The sequence below is a fragment of the Electrophorus electricus genome, chromosome 15, assembly GCF_041902795.1.
Source record: "Electrophorus electricus isolate QZ-2024a chromosome 15, ASM4190279v1, whole genome shotgun sequence".
Taxonomy (NCBI): domain Eukaryota; kingdom Metazoa; phylum Chordata; class Actinopteri; order Gymnotiformes; family Gymnotidae; genus Electrophorus; species Electrophorus electricus.
The window spans coordinates 6,960,900-6,978,560 of NC_137511.1; the positions used below are offsets into that span (position 1 = coordinate 6,960,900).

The 17,661-nt window shown below is 37.2% G+C and overlaps 3 protein-coding genes across 7 annotated transcripts in view; 2 read left to right on the top strand and 1 right to left on the bottom strand.

Annotated features, from left to right (window-relative positions):
• Positions 1 to 333: 333 nt before the first annotated feature.
• hlfb (HLF transcription factor, PAR bZIP family member b) lies at positions 334 to 15,378 on the top strand. 4 transcript variants are annotated; one of them, XR_014117269.1, is made up of 7 exons: positions 334 to 1,081; positions 1,585 to 1,908; positions 3,338 to 3,552; positions 4,950 to 7,462; positions 7,770 to 8,429; positions 13,284 to 13,483; positions 13,979 to 15,378. XR_014117269.1 is itself a non-coding variant. In XM_027013357.3 (4 exons), exons 1-4 carry the CDS (start codon positions 991 to 993, stop codon positions 5,163 to 5,165), a joined length of 846 nt encoding a protein of 281 aa, XP_026869158.2. In that variant the 5' UTR covers positions 334 to 990; the 3' UTR covers positions 5,166 to 7,487. The 4 variants fall into 4 exon arrangements, 1 of the variants encoding a protein (XP_026869158.2); XR_014117267.1 differs by having other exon boundaries at positions 13,284 to 15,378; XR_014117268.1 differs by having other exon boundaries at positions 13,287 to 15,378.
• Positions 10,954 to 12,363, bottom strand: smim36 (small integral membrane protein 36). The gene has a single exon (XM_081698045.1). It carries the CDS (start codon positions 11,278 to 11,280, stop codon positions 10,972 to 10,974), a length of 309 nt encoding a protein of 102 aa, XP_081554171.1. The 5' UTR covers positions 11,281 to 12,363; the 3' UTR covers positions 10,954 to 10,971.
• Positions 15,379 to 16,216: 838 nt separating the features above from the next.
• ankfn1a (ankyrin repeat and fibronectin type III domain containing 1a) overlaps positions 16,217 to 17,661 on the top strand; it is a 59,987-nt gene continuing 58,542 nt past the window's right edge. Inside the window, exons 1-2 of one of the 2 annotated variants that reach the window (XM_027013329.3) lie at positions 16,217 to 16,451; positions 17,256 to 17,380. In XM_027013329.3, coding sequence (XP_026869130.3) covers positions 16,395 to 16,451; positions 17,256 to 17,380 — 182 coding nt within the window. In that variant the 5' untranslated portion in view covers positions 16,217 to 16,394. The remainder of the gene's footprint in view (positions 16,452 to 17,255; positions 17,381 to 17,661) is intronic. The other variant, XM_081697863.1, reaches the window with a different exon arrangement.

Below are 17,661 nucleotides of genomic sequence, written 5' to 3' on the forward strand. Positions count from 1 at the left end.
AAGAGGAATGAAACAACGATTCACGAGACTCGCAAATCTGTAGGATAAGAAACAAATCTGTCCCCAAGGGTCCAACTAATAGAATGGTGAAAATCGCCAGTAAAATAATAAGCCAGCAACAGCAGCCTACTTGATCAGGAAACAAATACACTGAAGCTAATTTTTAACGCCTGCGCAGAAAGCTTAGACCGGCGCATGGGTTTCAACGTGACCGACCAGAGACGGTCGCTCCCGTTTGCTTGATGTAATTGGATAAAACTAGGTCAAGCCGGTGTGGCCACGTGACCGACCCTTCCCACCGCCCACTTAGCGAGCGTGCAAAGGCAACATGGTAAACGGACTTTGATAACTGGGCTACGTGTTGCGTTTTGAAAACATGGACATCGTAAATGTCCTTAAAACGTGCGGTAGTTTGTATTATTATAGCATTTTGTGCTATGCTATGTGTATTACTGAAATTATTTGGAAGCCCTAATAAGTTAATCACTCAACGTGTAGGCTACCTTAAGTATATATATTTTGCTTATGAATGAATTGTTCGATCATTCCTCTACAAGTGTAACTGTTCGTGGTTTATAGCGACGTGGTTTATAGTTGTCCATGCGTTGTTAACATGTAGATATAGCTTACGTCAATAAAAAACATCACTTTTCAATAAATTAAATCATTTGTTATTACATTTGGTTCTGATTTGGCAGTTGTATGAGTTTCATGCATCTTAATTTAAAAAGTCGGTCCAGCATGTCCAGCCTCTAGAGGTTTGACGTCACATGCTTCAGTCACACATGGAATTGATCATTTCAGTCCAGGTTGCAGGCGCTCGCACATGCTTGGTTCTCTGTGGTCGGCGGCACACATTATCTCGCATTTATTGTTTGGCAAGAGACTTGAGTGCGGATATTTAATATCGCCGAACTAACGGTTTCGTCCTTAACTAGTGTCACATTTTGTTTGCACGGAAAATCGACGGAGACGTCTAGACCTCTCGCAATGAACCCAACTTTTTTACCCCCTCAAAGTCACGGCGTCCTGAAATCGCTACTGGAAAATCCAATGAAACTACCACTGCACCACGAAGAAGGTAAAATAAAAATATTTGTTGTATAATTCGTGTCATCCAGCTAAACGTTTCATCGTGTGTGTGTGTGGAATGTTACAAACTGTCAAACTGTCGCACTTAATTTTCTTATAAATTGTTCGTAAGGATGAGTAAGCTAAACCTAACCTATGTGAATTATTCTCTTGGCTACCCCAGTACATTCACTTTAAGATACTTTTGCCTACATTGTTGTTTCGCTACCATTCCGTGGCAAACTGGACTTTTTTACACCTCAGGATCCACCAAGAATTACGTAGCTAGTATACTAAAACTGATGCGTTTAAAAAAGTATTAGTCCACAAATAGAAAAAATATTATAGAGTAATATTTGATAGAAATAACCACAACAAATCAACATATATATATATGTATGTATGTATGTATGTATGTATGTGAAGCAAGCAATTAAGTAAAGAAAATGTGGCGCTATAATCTACTTACTTTTAAGTGGGGGGAGATAAACATAAATTGTTCCTTTTTTACAGTTTTTGCCAAAGAGAGGGAGAAGGAGAAAAAGTTGGATGAAGACAGAAATGTGCCGCAATCTGCTTTCCTGGGTCCAGTCCTCTGGGATAAAACTTTGCCTTACGACGGGAATAATTTTCAGTTGGAGTATATGGACCTTGAAGAGTTCCTCTCTGAAAATGGCATCCCGTCCAGTCCTTCACAGCATGACCGAAGCCACATGCAGCAGCAGCAGCAGCAGCAGCAGGCCCCAGTGTCAGTTATGGATCTCAGTAACCCAGCTGCATCCACCATCCACACAGGCATGGTCCCTCAGAGCTGTCTCCAGAGCCCCAGCAAACAGGGTAACATGGCAGCGATAACACACAGAAGCCCGCTTTCATGCACAAAGCTGCTAAAGGCCTTGTATTTTGGATTTGGAAATGCAATAGAAATTACAGAAAGAATATAGAAAGAATGTTCTGTTGGCCACTTGTCTGTAGAATAAACAACAGGCAGCAGTGGTAGTGTCTACTGGTTTTTAGCCAGTGTAATGTCCTATTCTGATAAGAACCTTTCTCCCCAAAACACTGTTCACATAATCTCATAACACTTAAGGTTTGTGCACTGACTGAAGATTCTTTTCATGAAAACAAAAAACAAAACAAAAAAATTGTATATGCTCTGACATTCATGACATATTTTTAAAAATCTAAAATAGAACCTACACTTAATGTTGTAAAATAAATAATGTCATTCAAGTACTAGATAAAATCTTTGCAGTGATCAAACGGAGTGTATATTATGGTTTGGAGAGTTTTACACCACACAAAAACATGATGGACCTACATACTTTACAGCCATCAGTCAAGCAGTATTTGGAAGTGGACACAGTAATTACACTGCATTAATAGATAATCCTAATATTGGATTCAATTAAAAAGACTTGTGATTGTAAATATTATCCACTGACCCTATTGTCGAATCTGAATTTGCTGCAGATTTTTTTTACGTGTTGCGCACACTGGTCACGTTTAGCTAACGAGGAGATCTTAAGGTGCGCTCCCCCGCCCGTGCACAGTCACATTGACTGCAGCGTGCTCCATGCTAAACTCAAACTTCCCCTGCCGAGAGAGAGAGACAGATGCTGTGCTCACAACTAATTTATGGCAAACGAGTATAAGCGAATAACAGAAAATGTTTATTTATGAGAGATTGCCTGAAACATGACTGCCAGCAAGTCACTTTTTTCAATATACTCATGTGTAGTTAGGCCTGTGCCATTGTTAGCACTTAATTTGGGTATATCCTATGATGGATGGCTTGTGATTATTTCGTATTGACTTGTAGCAATGTGGGTAAAATGGAATGTGTACATATTACTTTGTAAATTTAAATTATTTACAAAGAAAAGTCATGTCAGGTGAGTGACAGATTTGTTTGAAACGCTGAGGTATTCCTTAAAAATCTGTAATGTTTAAGAAACACCTCGTTTAAAATGTCCAAAATCAAGATACCACATACTATACACATTTAACTAGTATATGCACTGACAAATTCAGAAAGGTGTAGGCAGGAAGATTCTTATAAATCCTTTAGCGGGTTTGTGCCTTTAACAACAAACTTAAATTTGTATCAGCAGTGACTTGGGCGCCACTTAGTGGATTGGCGTCAGTCCTGCAATCTTAGTGTAGGCCTACAGTTTAATTGTAATGGCATGTAGGCGCTCTCATTACGTCTGATTTAGATGTATACCTTTTCTAATCTTTTGATTCTTATATATTTTCTTCACAGTGCATCCTCCATCACGCAACACTCCCAGTCCGTTTGACCCAGAGTCCGTCCAAGTTCCAGTGAGCTATGAGCCTGACCCAACAGATCTGGCTCTGTCCAGTGTACCTGGTCAGGAGACTTTTGACCCTCGCAAGTGCAAGTTCTCAGAGGAAGAGCTTAAGCCTCAACCTATGATCAAGAAGGCACGCAAAATCTTTATTCCTGATGACATGAAGGTAACAAGCTAACTAATTCCTTAGCCTTTGTGTGTATGTTTTAAAATTCACTCATATGTGTGCATGTGTGTACATTTGCACACACACACACACACACACACACACACACACACACACACACACACACACACACACACAGGTTGGTTGTTGTTTGTGAGAGAAAGGAAGAGAGTACCCTTTCCTCACAGGCAGCATCCCATTTTTATATCACCATTTGCATGTTTGCCTGCGATACTGCAAGTTGTGGCTCAGAGGCTTGAAGCCAGTCCTCTGTTTCTTCACCCTTGGATGACCATGCCCATGTGATCCTGCTTGCCCTGCTATCACACTACCTCTGCCAGGGTTGGGATTAAAGGATTTGCTTTTTTAATTTGTTACATTAAAAGTGGCTCTGTACAAGGATTCTCGGAGCAATAAAGCTGATTTCACATGCCTTCATAAGAGAACCTGTCACTGCCTGGATGGATAATTCTGTAATACCCAGTGTCTTGTTAAAATCTTAAACATGGCATTGGAAAGCAGGTGAATGCTGTTTTTTTTTTGGAAACAACCACTTTAGAATTACATTTATTGTATAATATATTCACTTTTAAAAACCTTTGTCCAAAGTGATTTACAAAAAATACATGCAAGAGGCCTGGAATGAAAAGTATCCATACAGTGATGCTGGAAGAGTTCTTTTAGATAAAAGAGCATTTCTTGATTCAGTACATCTAACTGAAATGCTATGTGGAATAAGACTACTAATTACATTAGCAAATCCATTAATAACACTTAGAGCAGTGACACCTTAAAAAAATCTGTAGCTCAGAAGCCAGGTCATTGAATGCATTAACACAGTAAGGCTTCAACTGTAAATTTTATTTGGCAAGAGCGCAGATGATAATCATTTTAAGGTTGTTGCTTATATTATGTACATGGAAATGTGAAAATACACTGTTGTGTAGTACTAGCCTAGATATTGTTTTTAAACAATTGGAAGAATCCAATTGTTTATAACATTCTTTTAATCCATGCAGTTCTTAAAGACACATAATCAAGAAATAGATAAAACATTTGTATTGTTAAAGCCACACTGTCATTCATTCATTTTCCTCAGCTTTGTAGTGGGTGTGTGTGCGTAATATTAAAAATTTTATATTTATTTATTTATATATATATATATATATATAAAATAATTATTTTAGATGATGTGATCAAGGCAAGGGGAGTTTGAACGTGTGTTTCTTTAAATGAGTGACTGACTGCATCTAGCATCACCAGTAACACTCCTCGTCAGCTTATAGCCAGCACCCAGGTCGCTTTGTAATTAAAACAAAAATATTAGCATATCTTCAAATGTGCCTGCCTGTTTCACTCCTCATTCCCTACCCTGTTATTCCACCAATTTTGAGCAGGATGAAAAATACTGGGCGAGGCGTAAAAAGAACAACCTGGCCGCTAAGAGGTCACGGGACGCACGACGCCTCAAAGAGAACCAGATTGCTATCCGGGCTGGCTTCCTCGAAAAGGAAAACACAGCTCTCCGACAAGAAGTGGCAGAACTGAGGAAAGAGCTGGGGTGCTGCAAAAATATTCTAGCAAAGTATGAAATGCAACGTGGCCCCATGTGAAGCCATGGCCCTGCAGGTCTTGCCCACAGTTTGAAGAACTGTGTAACGAGTAAGGTCACCCAGTCAGCATCTGCTTTTGCCAACTTTCACCTCAGTCTGTTCTTGGCACTTTAGAAAGCAGAATACACTTGGTGTGTATTCATGTGTGTGTTCCATATTTTGTCAATTTTTTTAATTAGCAAAACTTTGTCTGTTCCCACTATAACGATTATTTGATGCAACCAAGAAAACCAGAACCATTTCTTATTTCTGTATTGTACGTTACTTCGACTAAGGCGTGCTGTAGCATTTCATTTTTAAAAATGCCCTTTGTCCGTCTTAATTCTACATTTTTACAGTTTTTACTGTAGAATTTGCAGACTCGGCACCTCCAGTGCGGCGACTCAGTCCCCTTACGTTATCTCCGCGGGCATGCCATGTGTTGTACATACACAGTTTCAATGGATAGTGCTCAGACTAGTGTTAGTGTCTCGTCAAAGGCCTATTATTCTCTCAGAGGGAATGGAATGTAGCAGGCTTAATATATGAGAAGGGTTAACCTGGGTAAAATAACTGTTTTATAATGGTATATAGCTCCATTCCTGCACAGTTTCTTTAATTACTTTCCACTTTATAGGTTTATAAGCCAGTGCTGACTTCAGGAATTTTTCTGTCAGTATTAGGATAAATCTTAAAGATAAATACAGCTGTTACTCCTCTTGGACAGAAGGTTTTTCAAATAATCTGAATAATTTTTTTATTTTTTTTTTTTTATTTTTTTTTCTCTGGCTAACTTTCACATTACTCCTGTAATACTCTATAAAGTCTAGAGAGCTTTTCCTGGTATGTCATGGTGGATTATTATACTAAATCTGTGGCAATAATTCTATTTTATTTAGAATGTAACATGATGATATGACTTAGGAAATATGTTTGTACAGTGTTGTATATGAAATATCTATGTTAGTGTTTAAATGTTTTTTTGAGATTGTGATCAGTTGAAAGTTACATAGAACAAGCTACATTCTGGACATTAATAATGAAAGCCAGGTTTGGAAACTTGAGCAAAGTATCTCCATTAGCTCGATATTATTTCATTCTCAGTTTAGAAGAATGTAATCCTAGGAACAATGAAAAGGCTGGGACAGACAGGAAAATTGTACATATAGTGTGCGTGTGCGTGTGTGCGTGTGCGTGCGTGCGTGTGTGCATGGTATTTTCTCATTTGTAGAGACAGTTGACTACAATGGGGAACAAAAAAGAAGCATTAAAATCTCACTTTAGCTTGATGGAATTTTGCATGGGCATTATTAAAGTATAAACCAAAATGTTAATTTAATGCATTTAAGTCTCTAGAAATTTCTTTGCTGTTGTGACCAAGTAATACACTGAAACTGTGTATTGGCGATAACCTTTCATAAGACATTGAAAGGTGAATAAATCTGGTTTTCTTGCTGGTAAACTATTTTTAATTCTTCTGGAAGGATTATTTGCTTGCTGTACTTGATGAAAGTAGTAATTGTTGATTTTGAAGATCTGACATAGAGCATATATTATTTTCAAATTACTGCATGTTTAACTTTGGTAGAAATCTCAGATTATTTATTGTCTTTTCAAAATATGTTTTTTTGTTTTTGTTTGTTTTTTTTTTGTTTTTTTTGGTTTTGTTTTAATTGCTCATGACCAAAATAAATGATTTAACATGATTCCTGGTCATAATTTCTATGGCTTTTAATGAGAGGAAACATCAGGCAGTGAGATTTTATTTGCATTTTCTTAAAGGTTATTAAATGATTTATTGCATGTAACACACCAAAACAGAGTCTTCAATTTGAAATATATCTGTATGATTTTGATGTTTAGGTTTCTTGCCTATTATTAGGCTGCTGTTTTTTGTGTGCCAATATTTTTATAATATACATCTCACTTTGGCCATCTTATTGGAGTTTTGAATGCGTCTTAAGAAATTAACATGGTAGGAACTGAACAGTTGCTGAAGAATCTGATCTGTTTAACTCTAGACTTTAAGTCTACTCTGCTCTATCTGATCATTCTTGGATTTGGTGTTTCACTTTCACATACCACTAGAGAGCAATGTTTCTACAAAACTGGATTTTTCTTCATTACAAATAAGGGAGATTTAATACATCACTTCTTGTTGCCATTGTATTATCTACATAACACATCTTCTACAGTCTTCTTTCTGCAGTGTTCTCCATCTCCATCAGCAGCAGCAGTGTAACTCTTGATCAGCACCATACTCACCTTTATTAACAGGCTGCTTCATTTCTCTCTTCAGATGTGAAGACGCTAGCATGGTGATTAACGTTATTAAATCTCTCTCTCTCTCTCTCTCTCTCTCTCTCTCTCTCTCTCTCTCTCTCTCTCTCTCTATATATATATATATATATATATATATATATATATATATATATATATATATACACACAGTAGTTTGTACTAGTTAATATAAAAATATTTTTGATACTTTTGTTTACACTTTACATTTTTTTGTCTGTAAACACCAAGAAGCCTCAAGCCAAATTGTATCTTAACCAGCACTCTTTACACTTATGTCTCTCTTTCTCCATCTCTGTGCATGCTGTGTTGCATAATGTGGAACAGTGTTCGCTCCATGCTACAGCGATGTGTGTTGGCAGCAGCTGCCCTGCATGTTAATCCGTGTGGGCCACCTCTGTGCATGGCCAGACGACCTCTTACCCAACACAAATGCAGATGACTTCCTGCAGGGATTTCTGTGGCCTTCATCAGATAGAGGTGGGTTTATATAAACCCATTTGTAAATGTGGCTGGAGCAGATTGGGATGTGCTGTTAATCTCAGTCCTGTGTCAGATGGGTCCCAGGCCATCTGAGGCTGCTCCAGTTCCTGCTCTATTTCCTGCTCCAGCCTTTGACTTGCCCCTGACTGTGCTCATTCCACAGAGGTTAAGACACTTTTCTTAATCTTATTAGTTACTGAGCTTGCTAATTACTTGTTCCTTTAACACTTTTATTGTATGGATTTAATTTTGATACCTGGCCAAATGGAACATGTATGAAATGTCTTTTTGCTCTCTTCATGTTGTTTACAGAAGCCAAGAAAAGGATGAACATTTTTAAACAGACTGCTGTTTCAAAGTGCCATCAAGTCATCAACTCTTTATTTGGGCACTCTTTGTATGTAGAAAAATGTGACCGACTTCATTCATTCATTTTCTAAACTGCTTAATCCAGTTCAGGGTTACGGGAGGGATGGAGCCTATCCTGGCAGCACAGGAAGCAAGGTAAGACCATACTCGGGACTGGGCACCAGTCCATCAAAGGGAACATGCACACACATTCATTCACTCATTCATTCATTCACACCGGGCCAATTTAGAGATGCTAGTTGTCCTAATGGGATGTAGAGGGGAAACAGGAGAACCCAGAGGAAACCCATGCCGGCACAAGGAGAATATACAAACACACAGACTGTGGCTGTGCCGGGAACCTGGCTCACTCTAGATATGAAGCAGCAGTGCTAGCCACAGCTATTACTCTACAAGAATGGAATTATGTTTATTTATATGTATAACATTTGTAGATGAGAATATTCTATATATAATTTAGTTTATGCATAATCCCAGTCTCTGGTCAGGTAGTCAGTAAAGCAGAATTCGGAGGTTGGGAAATTCCAAAGATGATCAGATTGCAGGCCTGAAGAGGTTTCCTTTCCACCCGGGACACATTAAAGTGAAAGGGCCACTGTTTACGTCAGCCATGCCTTTGGGACACTATCTTCTTTCTTTATGAGCCTCACAGTGTTGATGTAGTGCAGGATTCCCAAGTTTTACTGTAATAGTATTTTATACTGTTCTGTACTGAGTTTAGGGAAACAATGACATATTTACAGACTATCATTTACACAACAATATGTTAAAAAAAAAAAAAAAAGGTCAGAGCAGAGTTTTTAATATTGTTAAAAAACAGTGTGTTGAATATTATAAAACATGGATGGTGTGGCAACATGCAAATATGCATAGTCCTAAAACACTTGCCCTCTTCTGACTTTTTCTGGGAAAGCCATGAATCAGTCTAAGCCTCAGAGTCCAGAGGCTGTGCTCAATGTGTATTATGGGACATGGATTGTGCAGGCATCCCAATGTCCTAGAAAAGAAAAAAAAAGAGGAACATTTAAAAATTTTGTTGGGAAATATGATGTTATTTCAGCTGATGACCATCTTACAGTCTGGCTGATGAGAACTGAAGGGCTAGGCTGGAGTTAACTTGGCTGATGGTGTGATGACTGTAACCAGGGGTTTTATTGTAAAGGCCCAATCATCTTACTATGGTTTTCTTCAACTCTGGTGCAGCTTTCTATGATCATCACTGGCAGTATTAACTCACTTTTTTTTGAAGGAGAATGCAGCTCTTAACTGAAAAAGAAATTCACTTTGCATTTTGAACACTTTTCTTTTTTTAAAGTGCTATTGTGTTCATACTTTTTTTCTTCAGAGGCTTTATTTGTATTTTGAACAAAAATACAGTTGCATTTAGGGAAAGTTCTGGCCTGTAATAATCATCTTAGGCTAGGTTTTATCATATTCATACTGAAAATGTACATTACAAAAACTGTGGGTGTTTGTTACAAAGTTATCTGCATAATTTCATAGTCATACTGCAAATGTTTAACACATTATCTTAGGCTAGGTCATGTCATATAGTTATAGTTATAGTTAAGCTGGTGATTAAAAGAGCAGACAAGTAAAAGTTTTTAGTTAACCCTTTTCAAATACACCTTACTCGTGAAGGGCTTAATCATTCACGACGAGCTGGAACAGGTGTGACACAGATGGAAAAAGCTGCAACTGTGTGCAGCAGTTGTGGCCCCAGGGCTCCAGCTGAACAGTACAATCTCAAATGTTAATGATGATTATACTGAACGAATGCTCATTCGTTAATGTCTGTTCTTTCACTCAGTCCAGCTGGGCCAGGAAATTGTGGAAGGAGTGTTAATCAGAGAGCTTGTTTCATTGTATAGCATTTCGGGCAGCTGGCTAGTTTTTCACATCAAATTTTAAAGACAGATTAATCATTTTAAATAATTTGCATTTGGCATAAAGAAAGTTATGGAAACGTTCTGAGACACAACAACAACAATAATAATAAAGGTCACTTTAAAATAGAAAACCTAGTGTTTATAACTAAAATTACAAAGTAGGGTAAATTGCTGCTTTAAGTAAATATGCTGAACTGCATATTATACATTGAAGTACAAGTAGGATAGTTGCAAAGGTAAAGTCGAATGTCAATTTAATTTCAATGGGGATGAAGCCAATGGTGACTGAAATACTGAAAACTGAAAAAGAGGAGTTGGAGTTGCGGTGAGTTTAGTGAACACTGAGTAGGGAGCTGATGCAGCCATGATATAAACATGATGGAGCCGCAGGTAATCCCTCTGCCTATAAGCACTCTCTCCAACTGTGATGTCAAACCAATGCTATAAAATTGCCAGACCTCATGTCATCCAATTTTCCAAACTATTTAAATTCTGATTGTCTTTATTGTTAATAAAGAGCTGTTGAGACTTAATCTCACAGTAAATTCTGCATAATCTACATGTGTGCAAAGCAACTAGTGAAATGCAGTCACACACAGGTTATTTGGATGAAACATTCATTCAAGGTCTTGACAGGAACTGGCCATGACTTACCTTTTCAGGCTGGTCAAAATTTGGTTTTAGGTGGAAAAATATCCCAGACCAAAAATGAAAAAGTAAAAAAAAAAAGGATCCAAGAAATTCCATGTCAGCAGCAGTTCATACTATCCAAAAAACTCACTGGTCTTTTAGACCAGTGTATTTTTTTTCTCCTGTAAACCAGGGGTGTGAGGCACACAGGCTGCAGACTCTGTGTTATTCCGCTCGCACTCGCCAGTTGTTGCTGTGCAGTTCTGCATGACCACCAGATGTACTGGAGACTGCTGCTCAGGCATGGCTGTTTCTGGGGCATACTCCTTGGTGGGGTCCTTGCCACGGCAGTCATACAGGATGCAGGAGATGAGGAAGACCAAAAGCAAGATCACATAGCTGGCAATGAGGATGATGAGGTTCAGGGTGACGGGGTCTATCTCCAGGTAAAACTCCATGAAACCCATGACAATGCTTCATCATTGGCACTGTGCTTGAAGAGGAACCTGGCCACCATGGACACCTGTCTGCTCTGCCTCTGGCTGGTTATCAGTGCAATGCCCCAGAGAACAACAGAAGGGCCCTCAGCACAGCTCAGAGGGGATATGTAGCTTTGCAGTTCAAAGAGTTTAATCCCTCCTGCTACTCCTCCATCTTCCTGGATTCCCACAACAAATGATTAAAATCTGCTTAGTTTAATAACTTAAGCTACCATTTTAATTTTTATACTCTGCATTGTAGGTTGAATTTTGGTCATTTTAATTCAAATAAATTTAAAAGTTTAGTAATTTTGTGATATAGCATAAAAAGATTTTTTGTTGCTCATATATTTTTGAGAAGATTGTAGGATATATTACATTTTTAAAATTAAATTTTAGTTAAAGTTTGATTGTTGAAATATTCAGTAAACATGTCTTATTTAAAACTGTATTTTACAGTATATGTAAACTTCATTTACCAAGAAGTCTGTTTAGAAATTATTTTGGGACAGGAAAAATTTAGAAATCCCACAGATTCCAACAACAACCTACATACAGTAAATGCCCAAGCAAAATATCCAGCAGGGAAGCATGAGTTACATTTCAAGGTCCTTTTGCAAGGGGAACAGTGTTTGTTCAAATTAATGAGACCATGATTGCATTTAAAAGGAAACATTTGAGAAAGCAAAGTAATTTCTTTTATGTGAATTTGTGGCTTCTGTTGAATAATATTTCTTTTTCCTTACACAGAGTCATTTTGAACTGAATCCTATCACACACTACTTGCCCCAAGTTGTATAATTTTGGCATGTACTGTAATAACAGATTAAATGGTCTAGGCTATATATGGATGTCTGAAAGTGGGCCATGATGTCATAGGTGGCATCTGTTTAGCTTATCTACTTGATCTGATCTGATGCTCTGATATACCATCAGTAGAAAACAATCTTACAGAAACATTTATAACACATCAAACAAAGTTTTACATAGTAGGTTAACATACATACATCTGATCTGAAAATATTTGGTGGTAGTACAACCAAAAATGTTCTACCTCACCCAAATATGTTTACCAATCTACACCTTATATATATATATATATATATATATATATATATATATATATATATATATATATATATATATTTATCATGTGTTCTGCTAGGTACTGTTTTTTAAATCTTATACAGCAATTATTAAGTGAGTTATTTAAATGTTTTTGAGCTTTGAGATTTCTACAATGTTGTTTTCAAATGAGTTAGCTGATTGCCCAATGTTAACAAAAAATTTGAAATCCAATTTAAATTTGGTTTACATATCCATAATTTTAATGTATGGGTTATTTGAATTACATTTAAGTTTGTTTTATTATGTAATATTTATTTACATTATGATGTAAAATGATACATTACACTGCACACTTGTATGAACGGTACAATCAAGCCAAACATTCAAGACACGAATGTTTTTATAAAGATGTCATTTTCATATTGTGGTCTAATTTGACTACTTCCAGTGCATAACTAGACAATGCAGTTTAACATACTGTTATAATCTAATTTCCCAGTACTAAATATTTAACAGTACCAATGCAATTCAGATCAAATCCAGCTTAAAAAGTCTATTATCCAACACTGAATATTGTCTACAGTAATATTGAAGAGAGCCACACTATATGTGTCAACTAAAAACCAGTACATTTAATCAAAACATAAAACTCCCCAGGTGTGGATTTGTTCATATATCTAAGTTCTAGGTCAATTTTCAGACAGTGTCGAAATGCTGGTGACCTAATAATATGCAATCATACCTATTTTTTCTCATGCTCAGTACTCAGAGGCTTAAACCATCTAAGTGTGGTTAGTGTGCCTAACCTACAAATCATTGTAGTTCGACGACAACAACAAAATCTAGCCAAATGCATATGCATGTATTATATGACATTATATTCTTAATCAATATTGGCTTCATCCTTCTCCCCAACTGTCCAGCAGGGTGGTCTGACTTGGTGAGTGCATTTGCAGTTTTCCACACTGCCTGAGTTTCCGTCAGATCATGATGAGGCAGAGCAGCAGGAAACTACTAGAGAGTAACACGAGCCCCATGAAGAAGATGGTGAAACCATGGGAATTGAAGCTGAAGGCCACAGCCGTAACCACCATGCCAGTCATCTGGAGAACCACGCCGAAAGGTAAAGCACAACAGGAGCAGGAGTCCTCTATGCCTGCAGTGCCCACAGCCAGCTGCGGGCACTTATGTAAGATAGAGGTTATCACCACATCATGGGCATCACTCATGTCTCTGCCTGTATCTGCCAAAGAACCAAAAGCTTCCCGAAAGGTTTTTTTTCCTGCATGTATAGTGTCGTGTGTGTATTTGCAAGGTCTCTTTACTTTATGCGCCTTTCGTTTTTCTTCACTTTTTTTTTCTTGCCTTCACTAGTTATTATGGACAATATCATTGTATGAACAATTGTAATGAATAATTAATACTCATACACCGGATGGTTCATCAATTCATTAAGAAAGGTCTATCTGTTTTAATGTAATGTTATAGATAAATGAATCAATGGGTTTAATGGTGGATAGCTGAGATGTTACAACATGACCAAAATATTCAGCATATGTGCCCACTTGGTATTTTCTGTTTATTTAAATAAAATAGCAAAATGTTTTATTAAAAACAGAAGGAATGTCCAGAGCTTGGCATGAGCTTGCCATGTCTTCTGTTGAGAGTTACTACTCTTATCTGCTGGCATGGATAACCGTCACAGAGGGCCTCAACTACAATATCACAAGCACAAGAGGGTCTTCCTTTCTCCTCATCTCATGGATAAATTAACCCTTGCTATATTTTTATAAAAAAAAATCGCTTTCCATCTAAATGATTAAACTATGATTTTCCAAACATTATAACAGAGATTCCAATAATTTTATTAAAATCCTAATTTTTTAAAACATTATATTTAGTAGAATTATGTCAAACTACAAATCAAACCTAGTTTCTTCCATCCAAATTAAAATACACAAGTAAGTTTGTAAGATATTCAGACATAAACACAGTAGGTTCCTAATTGGCATATGTATACATCCTTAGTGAATTCAAGCTATTGTTTTTGTAGCAGTTTTATCATTAGAGTTCAATGTGGTCACATTTATTTAAAACAGAAAGCACAAAGGCTACACTACATTGGCATTTCACTGGATGTGAGCTCTTGATGCTTTACTTTTACATCAGCCAAGTGTTTTGAACCTGTAGCAGAAAACCTTGGAAAAAAATAATTAAGGCTTTATAATTTTGCCCTCGCAATGGAACAGTTTTTGGAGAAAAACATGAGAGTGTTCAAACACAATAAATAAAATGCATCATCATCAATCATTCAATTGAGTAGGCCCACTAGGGTGGGCCAACAGGATGCCACACCATCCCAGAAAACAAAACATATCACTGGCCTACAGCTGCAAGGCCATGGTGCTCTGGACAATCAGAGTGATGTGGATTACTGACAGATGTTCGATACTGTCTGCGTTTTTCATCTTCTCCCTGTGCCTGCTGCTTCTATGGCCTGATCCGACTCTTACTAAATGGCTGTATGCTGCTCCATACACATGGTGCAGGTGGCTCTGATTCTTTAGATTTCCTGATTTCTATGGGGACAAGTAAAGTGAAGAACTACATGTTGTGTATCGATTTCTCCACCGAAATCATGATCTAGAATAATAATAATATGTAAGTGATAACAAGACCAATATTTTTCCACTTTTTAAAGGGATTTTCAAGTTCAAGTTCGGTTTATTCGTCACATACATAGTCATACACAGTATAACGTGCAGTGAAATGGTGGAGAGTGCTCTGTCCAAACTGAGGAAGAGAAACAGGGGTGCATAGAGAAAAATATATATATGCAGATAAATATATATATTCTATGTATGTACAAAAATATATTAACAATGTATGTACAATATATGTATATTATGATTATATACACAATGTACAATGTATATGGTTGGGTATATATGTACACAATCTACAGAATGTACAGATCCATTGGTGATGGACATCACCAGTTTCCCAATAAACCCTACTACTGCCTCCGTAAACTCGCTGACATCACATCATTTTCATGTTGATTATAAAGAAAACTAGCTGATGCTCCAATTTAAGGCTACTACTGGCAGAATGAAGTGTTCATCACCCCCAGTGTGATAAAAAGCAAGGAGTTCAGTCTCAGTTTATGGATGTGTATTATGGATATAGTGCTCCTTCTTATACTTTACCTGTACTAGGAGACAAATGCAGGCCTAAATTGCACATCTATTTAAAAAGGAAGAAAGCGAGGATTAGAATGACATAAAAATCCACCACTTCGATTACATAACGTTTTCTTAGAATTAATGGTAATGACATTTTATACATTTTGACATGTTGTATGATTTATGATATTGGGTTCACATCTCTAATACATTTTGTGAACTTGACAAATTGATATAGAACATTTCTTGTAGGTTAATGAGTAATTTCCCTATTTTCACTGAAAAAACTCTTTTCACTAACATCGATATATTATAGCCTATAATATCAAATTCGATCCTAATTATTCAGTAGTGTATGATAAAGTAGACGGAGCCGTATATATTAAATATGGTTATTTAAATCTATGTTTTTAACAAGTATCGGAAACGGGTTACCAAAATATTCTTCTTCTTTTTATTTTTTTAAACCATGGCACAGGTTAATATCGTACAATCTAGTGGCTGCAAAACGGTAGGCACAAAACTAGTAATGCCGCTGTGCTTCTGTCATGCGTTCAGTTCTGTAACATCAACAAGATGCACTGTTTATGCAACTTCGTTGGTTAATTGCAGTCCCGCAATTTTCCAGTCTAACTACACAAATATTTCCTGACTAAAGTTATCTTCCCTCTGACATCCTCTTTGAAGTTTGGACAAAGACATTTTCAAATGAAATCGACATTTCTATACAGCTCTCAAAGCGTCTCTTAATTTACTTAGAAATGCCCAGAAATGCCCTTGTTCATTGCGTACGAAATGGTTCAATAGGCATGGCGAGTTTTTATTTTCGGAACAAAGAATAATTGCCAGATGACAGAGGCTGCAGAGGCTGAATCACTTCCTGATGCCGAACAGGGATCATACTTGGTGAGTTCTGTAAAATCAAAAGCTGTCTTTTAACTTTAACTTAGACCCGCTACCTTTGGAGCTGTTCTTTTCTGCGCTTCCTTAGAATGATGATCTTAGCCTAAGGCTCGTTCAGTCTGGGAACACTGAGAAAAAAAGGCAGACGTTTTTGTTCCGCCACTTAGCAGAATTTCTTCAAACCAGAACCAAGGAACAAAGTGTTGTTTAGCTTAACAAGCTATACATGTTTCTGACGGAGTTTTTTAAAGAATTTTTAAATACCCGCTAAATAGATTCGACAAGATACTAAAGTTTCATGTAGTAGTCGTGGTCTTTAAAATATTGGGCGCTTGCCCGCGGGAAGCACGAAGCTAATGTGGAAGGAAGAGCGGTAATTAAATATGGATGAATGAGGAAAGTGGTATCTTGAAAGAAACAGACAAAGAGAACCGTCTAGGGAACGCTTCTTTGATTTCCTGCTCACTTCGAAAGTTTTTGAGGTGTTTAAGTCCGTGGTGTGTTGCATATATTCTTTAGCAAACCGGGTTACAGTTGCAGGGTGTGGTGAAAACACTCGATTATGGTTTTGTTCCTCTATTAATGGACAGATAGATTACCTAAACGCCTAAACACTGGCCACATGGGGAATAGCCTGCATTTCATTTTAAACACTTACTTTATAGGTTATAACAAAACGTTTGTGTCTAAGCTGATTTACAAAAGCTAGGCTACAGTACATGCCATAAAGCCTCTTGCATGATCAGTAGTTTACAACAAAGTGTTCCATAGTTAAATCAGACATATTGGTCTTTTATGCACCTTCAGAGATGGCTCAGGATGTCATATGACACAGAGAAGACATGCCTCTTGATTCCTCAGGAAACTCGAGCATCATGTGTGTTCCACACAGCTGATGAGAAAGATGAAATCCCAGACATGGGAGAGGACAGGTAGGCTTTCCCTTTTGTGTTACACAATAATGTTTATTGTGTCAGTTGTACCGGTTGATGAAAAGGCATGGACTGGTGATGATTTATGGTCATGTTATTTGTAAACCAGCTCAGTCAGTTTTAACAGATTTTTGCAAATGCTTACAGCGTCATAAGGAAATGTTATAACTTGTGTATGCTTGCATAGATACGGAATAGCCCTAAGGCCTAACTAACACGTCAGCATGCATGAGAGTGTCTTTTGACTTAGAGTTTACATTGACTGAATTAACAATGCAACA